The sequence below is a fragment of the Palaemon carinicauda genome, chromosome 27, assembly GCF_036898095.1.
Source record: "Palaemon carinicauda isolate YSFRI2023 chromosome 27, ASM3689809v2, whole genome shotgun sequence".
NCBI lineage: Eukaryota > Metazoa > Arthropoda > Malacostraca > Decapoda > Palaemonidae > Palaemon > Palaemon carinicauda.
This window is the reverse complement of record NC_090751.1, coordinates 771793-791452: the sequence shown is the minus strand read 5'-3', so window position 1 is coordinate 791452 and position 19660 is coordinate 771793. Positions and strand designations below refer to the sequence as shown.

Here is a 19660-nt window from a genome sequence, read left to right as displayed (position 1 = left end):
CGAGGCAATAGGTTCAGGATGATGCAAAAGAAATATGTTTTTTTTTTCTTATATATTATGAGATTATACATATTTATTTTACACACACACACACACACACACACACACACATATATATATATATATATATATATATATATATATATATATATATATATATATATGTGTGTGTGTGTGTGTGTGTGTGTGTATGTGTGTGTCTGTGTAGAGAGAGAGAGAGAGAGAGAGAGAGAGAGAGAGAGAGAGAGAGAGAGAGAGAGAGAGAGAGAAAGAGAGAGAGAGGAGAGAGAGAGAGAGAGAGAGAGAGAGAGAGAGAGAGAGAGAGAGAGAGAGAGAGAGAGAGAGAGAGAGAGAGAGAGAGCGCATCTCTCTCTCTCTCTCTTTCTCTCTCTCTCTCTCTCTCTCTCTCTCTCTCTCTCTCTCTCTCTCTCTCTCTCTCTCTCTCTCTCTCTCTCTCTCTCTATATATATATATATATATATATATATATATATATATATATATACAAGTGTGTGTTAATAATGTTATTTGACCTGGATAACTTACAAATACATTTGGCATTTTCCATTGGGAGAAAAATCACAGCAATTTACCATCTTTTCCTTCTTCAGACACTCTCTGTCTGAATTTGATGACAAATATTACTCTATCTCGATTTATCTCTCGAACATAACATTTCCCAGAAATGCAATGACGTAATAGGCCACTTCTCGCCAAAGAGAAATGATTGGTCATTATATTTTCTCTAGAAAGGGAAACTAGCATATCAATCACCTTAATTGAATCAATTTGAATCCATTTATATTTGTATTAGAGAATGTCTAGTAACATATACAAACTACTAACAACGTCAAAAACAAATATATATGACATATTTGTTTTTGACGTTGTTAGTAGTTTGTATATGACATATCTGTTATGACGTTGTTACTTTTTTTAGAATGATTTATTGTTAATTTGTTCTCTTCAGTTATTTATTTCCTTATTTCCTTTCCTCACTGGGCTATTTTTCCCTATTGGAGCCCCTGGGCTTATAGCATCTTGCTTTTCCAATTAGGGTTGTAGCTTGGATAGTAATAATAATAATAATAATAAAAGTACAAGTCACGAAGGGAAAAGGTCACGAGTTCAAAAGGAGATGAGTCACTTTGTGCCCATAATTCCGTTTCGCGGATCAAAAAGAAGAAGGAGTTTTGGGGGCAGAGTTGCCAGGTTTAATAAATGTGAAAAGGCTAACTACTAATCAACAGAAGCTTTAAAAGGCCAATTCATTCGTAGAAAAAGGTTAAATATATAGTATTTAAGGCCCGCCTTTTTTTCATATTACTGAAGGCCAAGCAATTTGAAAAAAAAAAGCCAAATTTGAGGGTTTTTTGGTCTGAAAAAAGGCCAAACTGGCAACCCTAGTTGGGGGACGATAGTGTAAACATTAGAGGCTTGAAGTTGTGCGTCTTATTTCGCTTTTTCTTTCCTTTCAAGATGGCCTGGACTACTAAACAGTTGCTTATAGCCTTTTTAATGGTGGCCACTGGGTCAATTAATACCCTCTCGACGAAGTAAGTATTGAATTTGATAGGATATTGTGAATATCCTTGATGAAATAAGGACGTTTTGGGGGAGGTCGGGGGAGTCCTATGTTAGATGGATCGTTTCCTATAATTTTCAACTAATTTTCATTTTATAAGGTAGAAATTGATGTTAATTCCTTCATGTGCAGAAATTCATCATTATTTTAAATTGATAAACGAGTTAATTTGGTCTCCTTTTGTACGTTAAAAAGAATTTTTGTTTTTTCGTTGTTTCAGGAAATCACATGACGTTACAAGGATTGCATGAATCGTAATGTAGGATAGGTCCTTGTGAGGTTAAATTGGGTCATTTAAATTTGAATATATACCCACCCTTAAAGCTTTAGATGAATGCATTTCTTTTATGGGTGAAATATAGCATAAATTTCTATGGGTGAAATATGGTGATAGCGAATTTATTCATGCTCTAGTGTCATATAGGACAAAATGTATGGTAAGCCATTTAGCCTGAGATTGATGGAAATATGTTTTATAAATATTTATTGATGTGATTTTGACATTTATCTTCCTTGTAAGTTTTTGTTTGATCCATTATAACTCTAAACTGTTCCTCCCCACGGGTGAATATAGTTCGTTGGGACAGGAGTAAACTCTATTTGGTAATTTTGTATTGTATTACAGGGTGAGATTTCGAGGGTACCCACCCTTGAGGCTGTAGATAAATGAATTTCTTATATGGGTGAAATATAGCATAAATTTCTATGGGTGAAATATGGCGATAGCGAATTTATTCATGCTCGAGTGTCGGTTTAGGACAAAATGCTTGGTAAGCCATTTAGCCTGAGATTGATTAAAATGTGTTTTTCTAATATTTATTGATGTTATTCTGACATTCATCCCCATTGTGAAATCTTGTTTTATCCATTACAACTCTTAAACTGTTCCTCCCCACGGGTGAATTTAGTTTGTTGGGAGAGGAGTAAACTCTATTTACGTATCAAACCGATTTTCTGTGGTCAAAATATGGCTTTTATCAGTCTGAAATGCAATATGAAGCTACTTTTACAATGTACAAAATATGATTTAGTCTTATCTTGCCAGGAGTGACGCTGGTTGGAAAGCAAACGCAGGGTTGAGACTTAGTCGTAGGGTAAGCTAATTATACAGCTCCTTGGTTAGGTTAGGTTGGGAACCTTAAGTTGAATGGGGTTCTTGTTTGTGTCCTCTTTAAAAATGTGGGTTTTCAGTCATAAATTTTGAAATTTCACACCCAGTCTGGCCCAACCAATTACAGTGTACTTCGGAAAAGTTTTCTTTTAAATCATCTCCTCCTACGTCTATTGACGCAAAGGGTCTCCGTTAGATTTCGTCAATCGTCTCTATCTTAAGCTTTTAAATCAATACTTCCTTGTTCATCGTTATCTACTTCACGTTTCATAGTCCTCAGCCATGTAGGCCTGGGTCTTCCAACACTTCTAGTGCCTTGTGGAGCCCATTTGAAAGTTTGATGAACTAATCTCTCTTGGGGAGTGCAAAGACCATACCCGAACCATCTCCATCTACCCCTCACCATGATCTCATCCGCATAAGGCACTTGGGTAATCTCTCTTATAGTTTCAATTCTAATCCTGCTCTGCCATTTAACTCCCAATATTCTTCTGAGGGATTTGTTCTCAAATCTACGAAATCTATTGGATATAGTTTCATTGTCATAACACAACTCATGCCCACAAAGTAACACTGATATATAGCCTGATTTTTATATGTAATTTTAGGCGATTTGATTTTCAAATTTTGTTTATTCTGTCTGATTTGCTTTTAAATCTATTTGTGTAATAAATAGGGTTATTCAATATGTTTGTTGTATACACCACAGTATCCTAATATCTACGAATTATTACTCTGTTTGTGCCGTAAAACTTTATTTCAACTCGTGTTTTTTAATAATGCAGTCCTTTTATTTTTATCTTCGTCATCCCCTTAAATATTTTATGTGATGCTATTGGCCTAAAAGATTCATTTGGGCCATTGTAAGTTGTAGTTTGTTATGCATTCTGCAAATACTTCATTATGGGGTCTGAGTAGTAGGGAATGTAAGTTTATAAAACAGGTCACTTGCTTCATCATATTTCCACCTTATCGAAAAATGTTATAGTATGAAAATTTCTCTTTATCTTGAAATCTTAATGAATGCATATAGGCTGGATTGAATATGCGAAAATTTTGCGAAGCTTCGTTATTTCTTCCATTACATTATTTGAGCAAACAACTGTCGTATAGGATCTATATTAACAGGTTTTGAAATGCTACCATGTGAATAGAGATTCTTAGTTTGTGTATAGCCTCTCCCTGTAAGTTAGGACACAGTAAATCCAAGTGAGGTTTGGACGTATCCCATTTATTTCATCATACAGTACTTAAAGCACATGGCGTACACATACCTCTCTGGTTCCTATTTTCTATGCTTTGGATCAGTCAGTACCTGTCCACAAGCCTACATTTATACCTTGGCTTTGCTTGTGCTGTTGTTGGATCAATAAGATATATACCGTACTTATTTTCTAAGTGAGTTATCAAATATTTTTTTCATAGGCCTTATTTTCCTGATGATAAGAGAAATAACGCTTTTCCCATCAAGGTTAGTGACACAACCATCTTATTTACCAAATGCTTGGACAAATTGAATACAAAAATCTTTGTTGTTTCCTTAACCCCTGGTTGGATAATGCACTTAGTATTTTATCCTCAACTATTGGTTCGATAATGTACAAAATTAATCTCGCTGCTTAACCATTGAGTTAGTAGCTCATACCAGACCCCTCTCCCTTGCTTAAAGGTTTAAAGGCCACTCATGAATGGTAGAGGCAAGGGACAATGACATTGCCCTATCAAGCTGGACAATGCCCTAGGGACTGACCATATTACATATGATCAGCACCCAAGCCCCCTCTCCACCCAAGTTAGGACCAAGGAGGGCCAGGCAGTGGCTGCTGGTGACTCGGGAGATAGACCTTTAAGCTCCCCTAAATACCCCATCCTTAGCCCACAAGGATGGTGATGTTGCAGCGGACAAAGGAACTAACGAGTTTGAGCGAGACTGGAACCCCAGTCTGGCAATCACCAGACTGTTAACCAAATATTTCTAATGGAAATACAGTAGATATTTATGAGCTGCAAAATGAACAATAGATAGTCATTTTATGACACCAAATTATTGACATTTCATAGTTTCAGAAATAATGAGATAAGTACAACTTTAAAATTAGCAACTAAAGGGTAGTGTAACTCAACAGTACAGAACTATAAAGAAAGTTGTGGTTTGCCACTCGGAATAGGTAGGCGATATAAAGAATGTCCATTCGATGTGATACCCAATATTGACCGACTTTATCGATAGCCATACCATGTATTCAGGGATCAGTATCGGTTGTTATGAATACTTTGCTATTTTATACAGGGATATAAAGCATGATAAAATTACTTTGCTTATTAATGCTTTATTTTGGACATGAAATACGTCCAATGGCACCCGAAGAATTGCTTTATTCCATTCATCTTTTATTCATTGTAGTTTTATTATTTTTTGCATGATGTGTTTAAGTGTTAATATTATGGAACAAGTCTTACTTGGGATGTTGTGCTTACTTGTCTTTCTTTTAACCCATATAATCAACGTGTTCCTATACTTACGAACCTTTCGTTATTTATGTGGATATACTTTGGGCGGAGCTGGAAGTATATCCACGTAAATACTGTACCTACAAGTTTGTATTAATTAGAGAAAAATATAAATTATCTCCAAATTTGTCATATTTAACTCAAGTTTTAATTGCTGTATCACAAACTATTAAGCAAACAAGGCAGAAAAAACATAGCATATATTTAGTTTATTGTGAGTAAACTACAACGGCAGAATTCTTTTTAATAGTGTGTGTGTGTGTTTTTTTTTTATATATATATATATATATATACTGTCATAATAATGATGCCGTATTTTTGGTAACTTACTTTCTCATAGCTCTTGTCGAAATTCTTCCCATTTTGAGCATCCGTCTGAATTTTACAAGGCGAAATGTAAGGGGAACCTTTTTATCTTCAGCCAGAGAATCATAATAGATATGGCATGTGGTTATCTTTGCCTATCACCTTTACTCTGGTCTTATGTCTCTTAAGATACCGCATACTATATGTTAATAGTATGACTGTTATTGTTGATGGAACAACAACTACTTATCCATTTTGGAAATTCTCCGAGAGCCGAGTTGCATCACTTAATCTTTTCCTCTTCCTTATCAATTATCAATGACTCACTGTCCACATCTCTAATGCTTTTACTGTTTATTCCTGTACATTACAATCCATTCCATCTTTTCATTCGTTTATTCAATTATTATTGTCCTGTTGAAGGTGATAGTCATTTTTATATCCATGTCTATACATATTAGCATAGGTAGATGAATACTAACGGAGTTTCATAAGAGGCACCCTGATGAAAACTAGATGTCGGTAAGAAATGTAGATAAAGCAGTGCCTTTAACGTGGGACTATATTAGATTAAAATAGATAAAGATTGTTTTGTAATCACGATGACTTGGAGTGTCTTACGGTAATTCAAGTAGCACTGAAGACGAGTCAGTCGGGTGTTAGCGGTCACTTGATAGTACAGTAGTGCGTTGAGACCTGCCCTGGGAGGAACAGTACCTACTGTATTTAGTTTGGTGGATCTTCAGACTTTGCTCCTGTATACAGTACTTATCAAATTTTCAAACAAACATGGCGTGGACGAAAAAGCAGTTAATGATAGCGTTTTTGATGGTTTTTACGGGTTCTATAAACACACTATCAACCAAGTAAGTGCAGTGATATTTTGATATTTGTAACATGCTTTTATATCTTCAAGTCAATTCAGATAAGTGAAGAAGATAAATTTAATATATTATAGATCAGCAAAATCTTTTTTCTTCAGCTATACACGAAGGGTGGAAGGTTAAAAGTATAATGTATAAGGCATTGGTTCAAATTTTTTCATTTATTCTTTAAGGGGAATTCTGGATGATGAAGTATTTGACAAAGATCGGAATTTGAGATGCCACCTGACATGGTTTATATAGTGGTTAAATACTTGTCCTTGATTTTTCCCCTGTTCGAAAAATAGCTTTCTTTAAATGTTCTACCTCTTTTCGTATATATTTTATTTTTATTCAGCGGTGAAAGGTTATTGCTCACCCTTGAGCCAGGTCTTCAGACTAAGAGGAGTGGACCTCTCTTCCTCGTGGGGATTATCAGCTTTGGCCTTAAGTTTCGAATAATTTTATCCCCCTCAGGAAATCTAACCCCATGCTTGGAATGTGACCAAGGTCCTTCGATCACTTTAAAAGAGTCCTTATGAACCCTTGATGAGAGCCATGGACAGAGATTTTGCTCTTGAGGCAGTCTTTCTGTTAGCCTTAGCTTTGACCAAAAGAGTGGGAGAACTGAATGTCTTTTCATAATTATAATAATAATAAAAATAATGATAATAATAATATAGTGTCACATTCCTGGCGGTGACATTGTTTCCATCTGTTCCTAAATTTGTGGCATACACTCAAAACCCATCGATCAGTGACTCCAGGTTTCAATCCTTCCTAGGTGTAGAGACTGATTATGTTTCCATCTGTTCTTAAATTTGTGGCATACGCTCAAAACCCATCGATCAGTGACTAGGTTTGAATTATTCCCAGCCATGGAGGCGGATTATGTTTCCATCCGTTCCTAAATTTGTGGCAGAAACACAAAATCCATCGATCATTGACTAGGTTTGAATCATTCCCAGCTGTTGAAATAGATTGTTTCCATCTGTTCCTAAATTTGTCGCAGAAACGCAAAACCCATTGATTTGTGACTTCAATAAGGACAGCGAGGCTCTACATAAAACTAACGAGATCATTTAGGCCACACTCACAGAATCTCTTTGTTAGCACAGGGAGGACAAAGAAGGAAATCTCAAAAGCTCCATTCCCTTCTGGCTTCGCGATGTCATCAGTAAAGCCTACCAAGAACAAGGAGCCAATACATCGGCCTCACATCCTTTTAGAGCTCATGAAGTCAGAGGGACTGGTGCTACCTTAGCCTTCAGAAGGAACCATTCAGTTACTCAAGTGTTGATGGCTGGTGTCTAGAAGAGACAGACCATATTCATGACATACTATCTTCAGGATTGTGCACTCAGGTCCCTGGATACATCCTCCATAGGACCTGTGGTGGCGGGCCCAGCAAGTGGTGTAGCGAGCCCCTTTCCTTTCAGGACATAAAAGCTTCGTGTCTGAGATACCGTTTACATCATGTCTTTTTAGGTTCAATAGTTAGAATGTCAGATCTTCTTTTCTCATTCCTTCTTTCCCTCTGGATCGGCCATATAAATATTACGGAGCTAGAACGGACATTGATGTAGGTGAGCACGCTAGTGACGGGTAGTCATTTTACTTGATAGTAAAAGTGTAGAATCCCCAGACTCATTTCGAGGAGGAGTATGACAGATAAGGTGAACCCAATACTGATATGAGCTCTTAACAGGAACTTTGTTCCCAATGGAGATAGATTCTTGTATGATAAAACTCCTAGGCTGTGACACAATTGGTCAATCAACCTTGGGTCACAGGATGCAAGGATCCTTTGCTCTGATCTTCTCTCGAGACAGAGTATTGGGATCCCAGTTTGTTAACTAACCAATTGGTAGAGCATGACTTCCTCTTAAGGATGACCCCCCCACTAAAGGATGAGGGTTTTTATTCATGTAGGAACAGATCACAAGTTTTAGAATGGATAGGAGGATAGATGTGAGAGAGGCAAGAGAGCATGCTGGAAATAGGAATGAATGGGGAGCGATTGTGACGCAGTTCCGGTAGGCCCTGCTGCTTCCTCCGGTCGCCTTTGTGACCGCAGAGGTACATACATACATATACCAAAGGCACTTCCCCCAATTTTGGGGGCAGCCGACATTAACAATGAAACAAAACAAAAAGGGGACCTCTACTCTCTACGTTCCTTCAGCCTAACCAGGGACTCGACTGAGTCCAGCTGGTACTGCTAGGGTGCCACAGCCCAACCTCCCACATTATCCACCACAGATGAAGCTTCATAATGCTGAATCCCCTACTACTGCTACCTCCGCGGTCATCTAAGGCTCCGGAGGAAGCAGCAGGGCCTACCGGAACTGCGTCACAATCGCTCGCAGAGGTAGCAGCATTAAACTTCATCTGTGGTGGATAACCGAGGAGGGTGGGCTGTGGGACCCTAGTAGTACGAGCCAAACTCTGCTGAATCCCTTGTCAGGCTGGGAGGAGCATAGAGAGGAAAGGTCCCCTTTTGTTCCTTTGTTTGATGTCAGCTACCCCCAAAATTGGGGGAGGTGCCTTGGTATATAGATAGATTATTTCTAGCTATACTAGCCCAAGAAATTTAGGTTTCACTTCTTGCCGAATCCACCCCGCAAGTCCTAGACAGAATCTGAAAGGAGGCTCGAATTGCTATCAGTGGTTGGTAGTGGTTGCCAGAACCTTGATAATTCTTCATTGGCCATTATCAGCTGTCCCCAAAAATGTTACCCATACTAAAGAAGTTAGGTTTGTATAGCTAGGAAAAATAATCACTTTTAAAGTTTATGATTTATTTTTTTCTTACCCTTGCCACTAGTGTTCCACAGTATGGTAGTACTGTGAGTAAAGATTAGTCATGACCTATTTGAAGAAATAAAAACAACAGTAATCCCTGTACTGTACTAAAACCCTGGTCTCACAACGACAGTTGACATTGTAGTCACCACAATCTGGCTCAATTATTAGCCATTAACCATACTGCACTTCTCAGTGAAGTTTCTTCTCAAGTTGAATATTCATTGTGCTCCTGTTCTGACTTTATATGTTCTTCAGTCTCTCTTTGGTTTGCTCGTTTATCCGTATTTGTAGGATAATTGCAGGCATGTCTTCACATCTCTCAGCTTTTATGGCAGTGCCATGTCGTTAGGCTGTTATCCGCAAGCTTACTAACTGCCCTCCGTGTCATGATAAACAATCTAAGTTGGATCAGTGTAAGAATGTGGAAACTACTGAAGTATCCGTAATTGTTGTTATTATTATTATAAGATAGTGTAAGACCAATGATTCACATACAGTATAGAGACTCATAGGGTGTGCTCAAAGGACATCTTTTAAAGTGACTGTTCGGGTCAGACAGTATGAATCCCTGATCTAAACATAGTAAATATGTGCTGAGATGGCACTGGATAAGTATCATACCATATTGCTAATCGAGGAAAAGAGAACTTTGCTTCAGCCACACGAAACATTAGTAAAAATGTCTACCTGGAGTGACCAGGATTTCATAGAGTGGAATGAAAAGGAACCAGAAGAATAAAGTGCGGAATGGGCATTAAGTATACATGCTTTAATGCTTTTGTTCAGTTCTGTCAGAGAGAATGGTGAATCGGTACAATAAGTAATCCAGCCGTGATTGGTACGATACAGATAAGGCCAATGATTCAGACGAAGGAAAGAATTTATGATATGGTATTGCGTTATCGTGTTCTATTTAGCTTTGATTGCTGTATAATTGATTATTGTATTCACATAGTTCATGTGAATTACAAGAAATCTGTATTTTTCAATATTAATCTTACCCGATGATCATGTAGCTGTCAACTCTGTTGCCCGACAGAAAAAACCTAAGGTCGGGATACGCCAGCGATCGCTATACAGGTGGGGGTGTACAACAACAGCGCCATCTGTCGAGTAGGTACTCAGGTACTTCTTGTCAACAAGAACCAATTTTTCCTCTGTCGTGCCACCGGCAAGACCTACTTGGATACGCTGTTGTTTCTGGAGTTGTTTTCACGCTTTTGGTGATGTATTCGCTCTAGATTTTAGCTTTCGCTATTCAGGAACTATTATCATTAGCTTATCAAGCTTTTTGATTAGATTTGGATTAATTGTTGATGAACTTTGCTAGATTTTGGATTCCCCCCTTGGCTAATTCAAGATTTCAAGATGTCTGACCATTCTCAAGTCCCTAAGTACAGGCAGTGTAGCGCTAGGGACTGTTCTAGTCGTCTTCCGAAGGCCTCTATAGATCCTCACACCGTTTGTTCCAATTGTAGGGGTAAATCCTGTCAATTGGAAGATCGATGTGAGGAATGCGCTGGGCTTTCGGAATTCGATTTTAATGAATTCCTAAAAAGATGCACGTAGGCTAGAGAAGGATAGGATCAGGAGGAGTTCTTCTCGCTCGTTTGATTTTTCCTCTCCCCATGCCCCTCAACCTATTCCTTCCCCTGTAGTGGTGACTCCCGACCCTGCTACTAGTGCTCAACCCTCGATGGCGGACATGATGCGTGCCATTCAGGCTCTTGGTGACAGAGTGGAGTCATTAGCTAATGACCGGAATCAACTTTTGGCAGATGTCAAAGAGTTGAAAGCGAAAAGTGCAGTGGGAAGTGTAGTGAGTGCAGTGAAAAGTGTCAGTGTCAGTGTTGCGCATGAGGGTGCATCTGTTCGTGCCAGTCGTCCTCCCAGTCCGGGACCTCTTGCAAGCTCCCAAGCCCAGGGGAGAAGCAATGTCGAAGGACCAAAGGGTTCGACAGGCCTTGATCAGCGTACGGATGTACCCTCAGTGGTTGCGGACGCATCTTGCAGAGATCGTCCCATCCACAAACAGACGAGTGAGCCCATTCATTCCTCGTCTGTGGAAGAAGTTTCTAGGAAGAAACGTTGGACCAAGGTCTCACGACCTCTCAAGCGCAAGGTCCCTTCCGAGCGAGTCCAACGGCCCAGGTGTAGCCACTGGGTCAGTTCGGACTCGCCGCAGTCTTCCGAAGACTGCACACCTCCCAAGAGAGGTAGAGTGGTTCCGCAGCAGGCAATCACTCCGTCTGTTGCTGCACCAACCACGGTAGACCCTAAGTGGTCCATGCTGCAGACTATGCAGTCTCAGCTTGCTTCCTTCATGCAGGAGTATCGTGCTGAGAAGGTTGACACTGCACCTGTTAACCTACAACCTGCCACGGTTGTGCGCTCAGCAGATACTGCGGCTGCCTGCTCCCACACTCCACCTGTGAGAGCTCCACCACCGATGCGCAGTCGACCCTGCCAGACGCATGTTGACGTTAGCCGACATGCGGCACCCTCCGTTGACATGCGTGAGCTACCACATCAGCAGTGGGAAGGTGCTGTCAAGCTGCCGTGTTTTGACGCAATGCGGCAGTCTCCGCAACCCACGGCAGTCCCTCCCACGCACCAGCACTCCGCTTTTGTTGTTTCCAGCTCGCAGACTGACCAGAAGCGGCATGATGTTGGATCCAGTGCAGCTACGCATGCACCCGTGCTGCCGGATTCAGCCGTTCAGCTTTCTGCTCCACCTTTGCCACTTCCTCCTCAGCTTTCGGATGAAGGAGTATCTGATGACGACGAAGCTGCGCATTTGGACGATCCGCACTCCGACATAGAAGAACCCAAGTCTACGCCTCCCTCCTTAGACTTTAGGAAAGTCCTTGCCCTGTTTAGGGAGTTGTATCCGGAACAGTTTGTGTCTGCAACCCCGCGCTCACCTCCCTCCGAGTTCGCTTTAGGCATGCAGTCAGCAGCTCCTGCCTTTACGAAACTCGTACTCGCGCGCTCATCCAAGAGAGCTTTGAGGGTACTGGGAGAGTGGTTGCAGTCCAAGAAGCAACTGGGGAAGACTGCCTTCATCTTTCCGCCTACCAAGCTTGCTTCCAAATCTAGCGTCTGGTATGCCACGGGAGAGGAACCCGGCTTGGGAGTTCCTGCCTCTGCCCAGGGCGACTTCTCAAGTCTGGTTGACTCTCCCCGCAGGCTGGCTATGAGACGCTCTAAGATTTGCTGGTCCTTTTCTGACATGGACCATCTGTTGAAGGGAGTTTTTCGTGCTTTTGAGATCTTCAACTTCCTGGACTGGTGTTTGGGAGCGTTAAGCAGAAAGACCTCCCCTTCGGATAAGGACTCTGCCATGCTTATCATGTCTAGCATGGACAAAGCCATTCGGGATGGGTCTGGTGAGCTTGCGGCTTCGTACGTGTCTGGAGTGCTTAAGAAGAGAGATCACCTTTGCTCCTTCTTGTCTGCGGGGATCACACCATGCCAGAAGTCGGAGTTGATGTTTGCTCCGCTTTCCAAGTGTCTCTTTCCGGAAGAGCTGATCAAGGGGATTGCTGCCTCGTTGATCCAGAAGGATACCCATGACCTGGTGGCGTCTTCCGCACGTAAAGTCACAGCTTTACCTTCCGTGCCTAGACCTAGGATGGATACACCAGCGTCTAGGTTCATCCCGCCCTTTCGTGGCAGAACCTCCAGCAGAGGAGGTACCCGTGCCGACAGTCATCGTGGCAAAAAGAAGAAGGGTTCCAAGTCCTCAAAAGGCAGAATCTGACTGCCTACCTTTCCAGACAGCAGTGGGAGCCAGGCTCAAGAACTACTGGCAGGCTTGGGAGAGCAGAGGTGCAGACGCTCAGTCTGTGAAGTTGCTAAGAGAGGGGTACAGGATTCCGTTCTGGCGCAATCCCCCTCTAGCAACTACTCCCATCAACCTCTCTCCCAACTACAAGGAGGAGGACAAGAGGCTAGCTTTGCAGCAAGAGGTGTCTCTCTTGCTACAAAAGGGAGCGGTAGTCATAGTCCGGGACCATCAATCCCCGGGCTTCTACAACCGTCTCTTCCTGGTAGCGAAGAAGACAGGAGGGTGGAGACCGGTGCTGGACGTCAGTGCTCTCAATGCTTTTGTCACCAAGCAGACGTTCACTATGGAGACGACGAAGTCGGTACTAGCATCGGTCAGGAAGGAAGACTGGATGGTCTCGTTGGACCTAAAAGACGCGTACTTTCATGTCCCCGTCCATCCAGACTCCCAACCTTTCCTAAGGTTCGTCTTTGGAAAGGTCGTTTACCAGTTCCAAGCCCTGTGCTTTGGCCTAAGCACGGCACCTCTTGTGTTTACCAAACTGATGAGGAATATTGCCAAATTCCTTCACTTGGCAGACATCAGAGCCTCCCTCTATTTGGACGACTGGCTTTTAAGAGCTCCGTCAAGTCGTCGCTGTCTGGAGAATCTCAGATGGACTATGGATCTGACCAAGGAATTGGGTCTCCTGGTCAATATAGAGAAGTCCCAACTCGTCCCTTCCCAAACCATTGTCTATCTAGGTATGGAGATTCAGAGTCGAGCTTTTCGGGCTTTTCCGTCGGCCCCCAGAATCAGTCAAGCCCAAGAATGCATCCAGAGCATGCTGAGAAGGAACCGATGTTCAGTCAGGCAGTGGAAGAGTCTAACAGGGACGCTTTCATCGCTGGCCCAGTTCATCGCGTTAGGGAGACTCCACCTCCGCCCCCTTCAGTATCATCTAGCTGCTCACTGGAGAAAGGACATGACGCTAGAAGCGGTCTCAGTTCCTATATCCGAAGAGATGAGGTCTGCGCTGACGTGGTGGAAGAACAGCATTCTTCTCAAGGAAGGTCTACCATTGGCTGTTCAGAACCCCGATCATCTTCTCTTCTCGGACGCATCGGACACGGGCTGGGGTGCGACACTGGACGGACGGGAATGCTCGGGCACGTGGAATCCGGAGCAAAGAACACTTCACATCAACTGCAAGGAGCTATTGGCAGTTCATCTGGCCTTGAGAACCTTCAAGTCCCTCCTTCTAGGCAAGGTGGTGGAGGTGAACTCCGACAACACTACAGCCTTGGCGTACATCTCCAAGCAAGGAGGGACTCATTCGAGGAAGTTGTTCGAGATCGCAAGGGACCTCCTCACTTGGTCAAGAGATCGAAAGATTTCGCTGGTAACGAGGTTCATTCAAGGCGACATGAATGTCATGGCAGATCGCCTCAGCCGGAAGGGTCAGGTCATCCCCACAGAGTGGACCCTTCACAAGAATGTTTGCAGCAGACTATGGGCCCTGTGGGGTCAGCCCACCATAGATCTGTTCGCTACCTCGATGACCAAGAGGCTCCCGAATTATTGCTCACCGATTCCGGACCCAGCAGCAGTTCACGTAGATGCCTTTCTTCTGGATTGGTCCCATCTAGACCTGTATGCGTTCCCTCCGTTCAAGATTGTCAACAAGGTACTGCAGAAGTTCGCCTCTCACGAAGGGACACGGTTGACGTTGGTTGCTCCCCTCTGGCCCGCGAGAGAATGGTTCACCGAGGTACTGCAATGGCTAGTGGACGTTCCCAGGACTCTTCCTCTAAGAGTGGACCTTCTGCGTCAGCCGCACGTAAAGAAGGTACACCCAAGCCTCCACGCTCTTCGTCTGACTGCCTTCAGACTATCGAAAGACTCTCAAGAGCTAGAGGCTTTTCGAAGGAGGCAGCCAGAGCGATTGCCAGAGCAAGGAGGACATCCACTCTCAAGGTCTACCAGTCAAAATGGGAAGTCTTCCGAAGCTGGTGCAAGGCGAATGCAGTTTCCTCAACCAGTACCTCTGTAACGCAGATAGCTGACTTCCTTTTACATCTAAGGAATGTAAGATCCCTATCAGCTCCTACGATCAAAGGTTACAGAAGCATGTTGGCAGCAGTCTTCCGCCACAGAGGCTTAGATCTTTCCTCCAACAAAGATCTACAGGACCTCCTTAAGTCTTTTGAGACCTCAAAGGAGCGTCGGTTAGCCACACCAGGCTGGAACCTAGACGTGGTTTTAAGGTTCCTGATGTCAGCAAGGTTCGAACCGCTTCAATCAGCCTCTTTTAAGGATCTCACATTAAAGACTCTTTTCCTCGTTTGCTTAGCAACAGCTAAAAGAGTCAGTGAGATTCACGCCTTCAGCAGGAACATAGGTTTTACACCTGAAACGGCTACATGTTCCTTACAGCTTGGTTTTTTAGCTAAAAACGAGCTTCCTTCTCGTCCTTGGCCCAAGTCGTTCGAGATCCCAAGCCTGTCCAACTTGGTTGGTAACGAACAAGAGAGAGTACTATGCCCAGTAAGAGCTCTTAAGTACTATTTAAGACGTACAAAGCCTTTACGAGGACAATCAGAAGCTTTATGGTGTTCTATTAAGAAACCTGCTTTACCGATGTCTAAGAACGCAGTTTCTTATTACATCAGGCTTTTGATTAGAGAGGCCCATTCTCATCTGAAGGAAGAAGACCATGCTTTGCTGAAGGTAAGGACACATGAAGTTAGAGCTGTCGCTACTTCAGTGGCCTTCAAACAGAACCGTTCTCTGCAGAGTGTAATGGATGCAACCTATTGGAGAAGCAAGTCAGTGTTCGCATCATTTTACCTTAAAGATGTCCAGTCTCTTTACGAGAACTGCTACACCCCTGGGACCATTCGTAGCAGCGAGTGCAGTAGTAGGTGAGGGCTCAACCACTACATTCCCATAATCCCATAACCTTTTATAATCTTTCTCTTGAAATGCTTTTTATTGTTGTTTTTGGGTTGTACGGAAGGCTAAGAAGCCTTCCGCATCCTGGTTGATTTGGCGGGTGGTCAAATTCTTTCTTGAGAAGCGCCTAGATTAGAGGTTGTGATGAGGTCCTTTAGTATGGGTTGCAGCCCTTCATACTTCAGCACCTAGGAGTCGCTCAGCATCCTAAGAGGATCGCTAGGCTCAGTAAGGAAGACGTACTTAAAAAGGCAGAGTAATGGTTCAAGTCGACTTCCTTACCAGGTACTTATTAATTTTATGTTTGTTATTTTGAATAACTGCTAAAATGAAATACGGGATACTTAGCTTCTAATGTTAACATGTATGCTGGTCTCCACCCACCCCCCTGGGTGTGAATCAGCTACATGATCATCGGGTAAGATTAATATTGAAAAATGTTATTTTCCTTAGTAAAATAAATTTTTGAATATACTTACCCGATGATCATGAATTTAAGGACCCTCCCTTCCTCCCCATAGAGACCCAGTGGACCGAGGAGAAAATTGGTTCTTGTTGACAAGAAGTACCTGAGTACCTACTCGACAGATGGCGCTGTTGTTGTACACCCCCACCTGTATAGCGATCGCTGGCGTATCCCGACCTTAGGTTTTTTCTGTCGGGCAACAGAGTTGACAGCTACATGATCATCGGGTAAGTATATTCAAAAATTTATTTTACTAAGGAAAATAACATTTTATGATTGAGGATTTATTTTAATGAGAGTAAGTACAATATGTACAGTACAGTAATCACATAGCTGTGGTTGTGGTGGCCTGGTGGTAGCGTCCTTGCCGGGTGATTACCAGACTGGGGTTCGAGTCCTGCTCAAACTCGTTAGTTCCTTTGGTCGTTGCAACCTCACTGTCCTTGTGAGCTAAGGATAGGAGGTTTTAGGGAGTCTATAGGTCTATCTGCTGAGTCATCAACAGCCATTGCCTGGCCCTCCTTGGTCCTAGCTTGGGTTGAGAGGGGGTTTGGGCACTGCTCATATGTAATATGGTCAGTCTCTAGGGCATTGTCCTGCTTGATAGGGCAATGTCACTGTCCCTTGCCTCTGCCATTCATGAGCGACCTTTAAACCTTTAAAAGAGAGATTTGTTTTATTATCATATTATTATTATTAAAGTATTATTATTATTATTACTACTAGCCAAGCTACAACCCTATTTGGAAAAGCAAGTTGCTATAAGCCCAAGGGCTCCAATAGGGAAAAATAGCCCAGTGAGGAAAGGAAATAAGGAAATAAATAAATGATGAGAATAAATTAACAATAAATCATTCTAAAAACAGTAACAACGTCAAAACACGTTTGTCTTTGGTTTTGGCTCATTTAGTATAGAAAGCCTTTAGCTAATATCCTGGATTCTTGAAGTACATTAAAGGTATTATAGCATAAAATGGTGATCGATAATTCAGTAATAATTCAATCATATTTAATGATACAAAGTAATAATATGACTTTTGGTATTTTCAAAGGTCCTTGCCAGTAACAACCTCCAGACTCATTAGAAATGACATTTGTCTAATCAGGTTAAGTTTGTTTGATAAGACTAAAACAATTGGTAAGCTGATGTGATGTAACATAATCCTATGCTGTACTTAAAATTGATTGTGTTTATCAGAATAAACTTCTGGTCGAAGATAAAAGTCTGATTAACGTTACAAAACAAGTGATTAGTTGATAATGAAGTTTTCGTGCTTGTAGTTACTTTGTACCATATATCTAAGATTTGATTTATGTCGAGTAGTCAAGGTTAGTTTGTTTGTTGACCAGGCGGACATGAGTCTTTTTATAGTTTATTTATGACATATTTGTTTTTGATGTTGTTAATAGTTTATATATGACATGTCTGTTTTGATGTTGTTACTTATTTTAGAATGATTTATTGTTAATTTGTTCTCTTCATTTATTTATTTCCTTTCCTCACTGGGCTATTTTTCCCTGTTGGAGCCCCTGGGCTTATAGCATCTTGCTTTTCCAACTAGGGTTGTAGCTTGGATAGTAATAATAATAATAATAATAATTAAAGGTTTAAAGGTCGCTCATGAATGGCAGAGGCAAGGGACAGTGACATTGCCCTAGCAAGCAGGACAATGCCCTAGTAGAGACTGACCATATATACATATGATCAGCGCCCAAGCCTCCTCTCCACCCAAGCTAGGACCAGGGAGGGCCAGGCAGTGGCTGCTGATAGCAGATAGACCTATAGGCTCCCCCAAACCCCCCCCCCAACCTTAGCTCACAAGGATGGTAAGGTTGCAGACACTAATGGCACTAACGAATCTGAGCGGGACTCGAACCCCCGACTGGCAAACACCAGGCGGAGACGTTGCCAATCGTGCCACTACAATGTTGTTGTTGTTGTTGTTGTTGTTGTTGTTGTTGTTGTTGTTGTTGTTGTTGTTGTTTTTTTTTTTTTTTTTTTTTTTTTTTTTTTTTTTTTTTTTTTTTTTTTTTTTTTTTTTTAGGTACAAGTGAATAACAATTGACTTGCTGTGATGAAGAATAATTCAGTATTAAAGTGACAAAATCATAATTATTAAAAAAAAGTTTGACTTGCATTTAAATATATTACAAAATCAATGCTCATAGAACTTTGTAGGGAAGAAATTGAAAAGGACTTGCTATATGATCAGAAGTATAAATGGGTTATTTACCTTCGCCAACGAAGTTGGAAGGAGGTTATGTTTTACATGTTTTACCCCCTCTTTGGGTGTGTTTGTTTGTGAACAGCTTCCTGTCCACAATTTTAAACTTAGAGTAATGAAACTTGCAGGGATTAACTGTTATGTAAAGAGCTGGAAGTGGTTAGATTTTGGATATGTTTTACTCCCTGTTTGTGTGTGTTTGTTTGTGAACAGCTTCCTGGCCTCAATTTTAAACTTAGAGTAATGAAACTTGCAGGGATTAACTGTTATGTAAAAAGCTGGAAATGATTAAATTTTGGAAGGTCTCACGGTTGAGCAATAGGTCGAGAAATGAGCTGCCAAAGCTGAGGTCTGCGCTCTACTGAGTACCCCTCTATTTTGTTAATGGTTTTACATACTTTGCCTTTCACATGTAAAGCAAGTGTATTATCCCACTGAATTTGTTAGTTGAAATACTATATCTACCTTGGACAGAACTACAGTTGTATATTTGCTGCTGTAATTTTATTCAGAGATAAGATTTGTTACTGTATTTTTATTGTTTGGAAATATTTTCAGGTAATGTTACTGAATTTTAACTCTTTTTGCATAATATTCCAAGTCTCTTGTCTCATTTAGAGTTATATCTGTACATTTAATGTACAGTTTTAATTCTAACATCCCACAGCCCATGTCCAAAGATAATTTTATTTGTGACGCACTATTTTTATATTTACTGTACATATTTAATATCTCTCTCTCTCTCTCTCTCTCTCTCTCTCTCTCTCTCTCTCTCTCTCTCTCTCTCTCTAAGTCAAAGGTCAAGCAAAATGTCCAATTCATGTAATCCGCCATAAGTTTGGACATCGTTGTCACAGACTTCAAACTTGGTTCATATTTCAGTGTGTGAAAATCCACACCAATTAAAACATGTTAAGGTTAAAGGTCAAGCAGAAGTTCAAGAAATAAGCTGCCGTGGCGGAGGTCTACGCTCTACTGAGTGCCCCTCTAGTTATTTTAGTGCAATTGTACAAAATTTCCTGTTTGATTACGAAAAGTCATTATGTTTTCTTTGTAAGCAG

General features: G+C 41.5%; 1 protein-coding gene across 2 annotated transcripts in view; it reads left to right on the top strand.

The window, feature by feature from the left end:
• The first annotated feature begins 1421 nt into the window (after positions 1-1421).
• The window catches only part of LOC137620485 (solute carrier family 35 member F6-like), a 42739-nt gene continuing 24500 nt past the window's right edge, over positions 1422-19660 (top strand). Inside the window, exon 1 of one of the 2 annotated variants that reach the window (XM_068350651.1) lies at positions 1422-1556. In XM_068350651.1, coding sequence (XP_068206752.1) covers positions 1480-1556 — 77 coding nt within the window. In that variant the 5' untranslated portion in view covers positions 1422-1479. Of the gene's footprint in view, positions 1557-6150; positions 6380-19660 lie in introns of those variants that run through there. The other variant, XM_068350650.1, reaches the window with a different exon arrangement.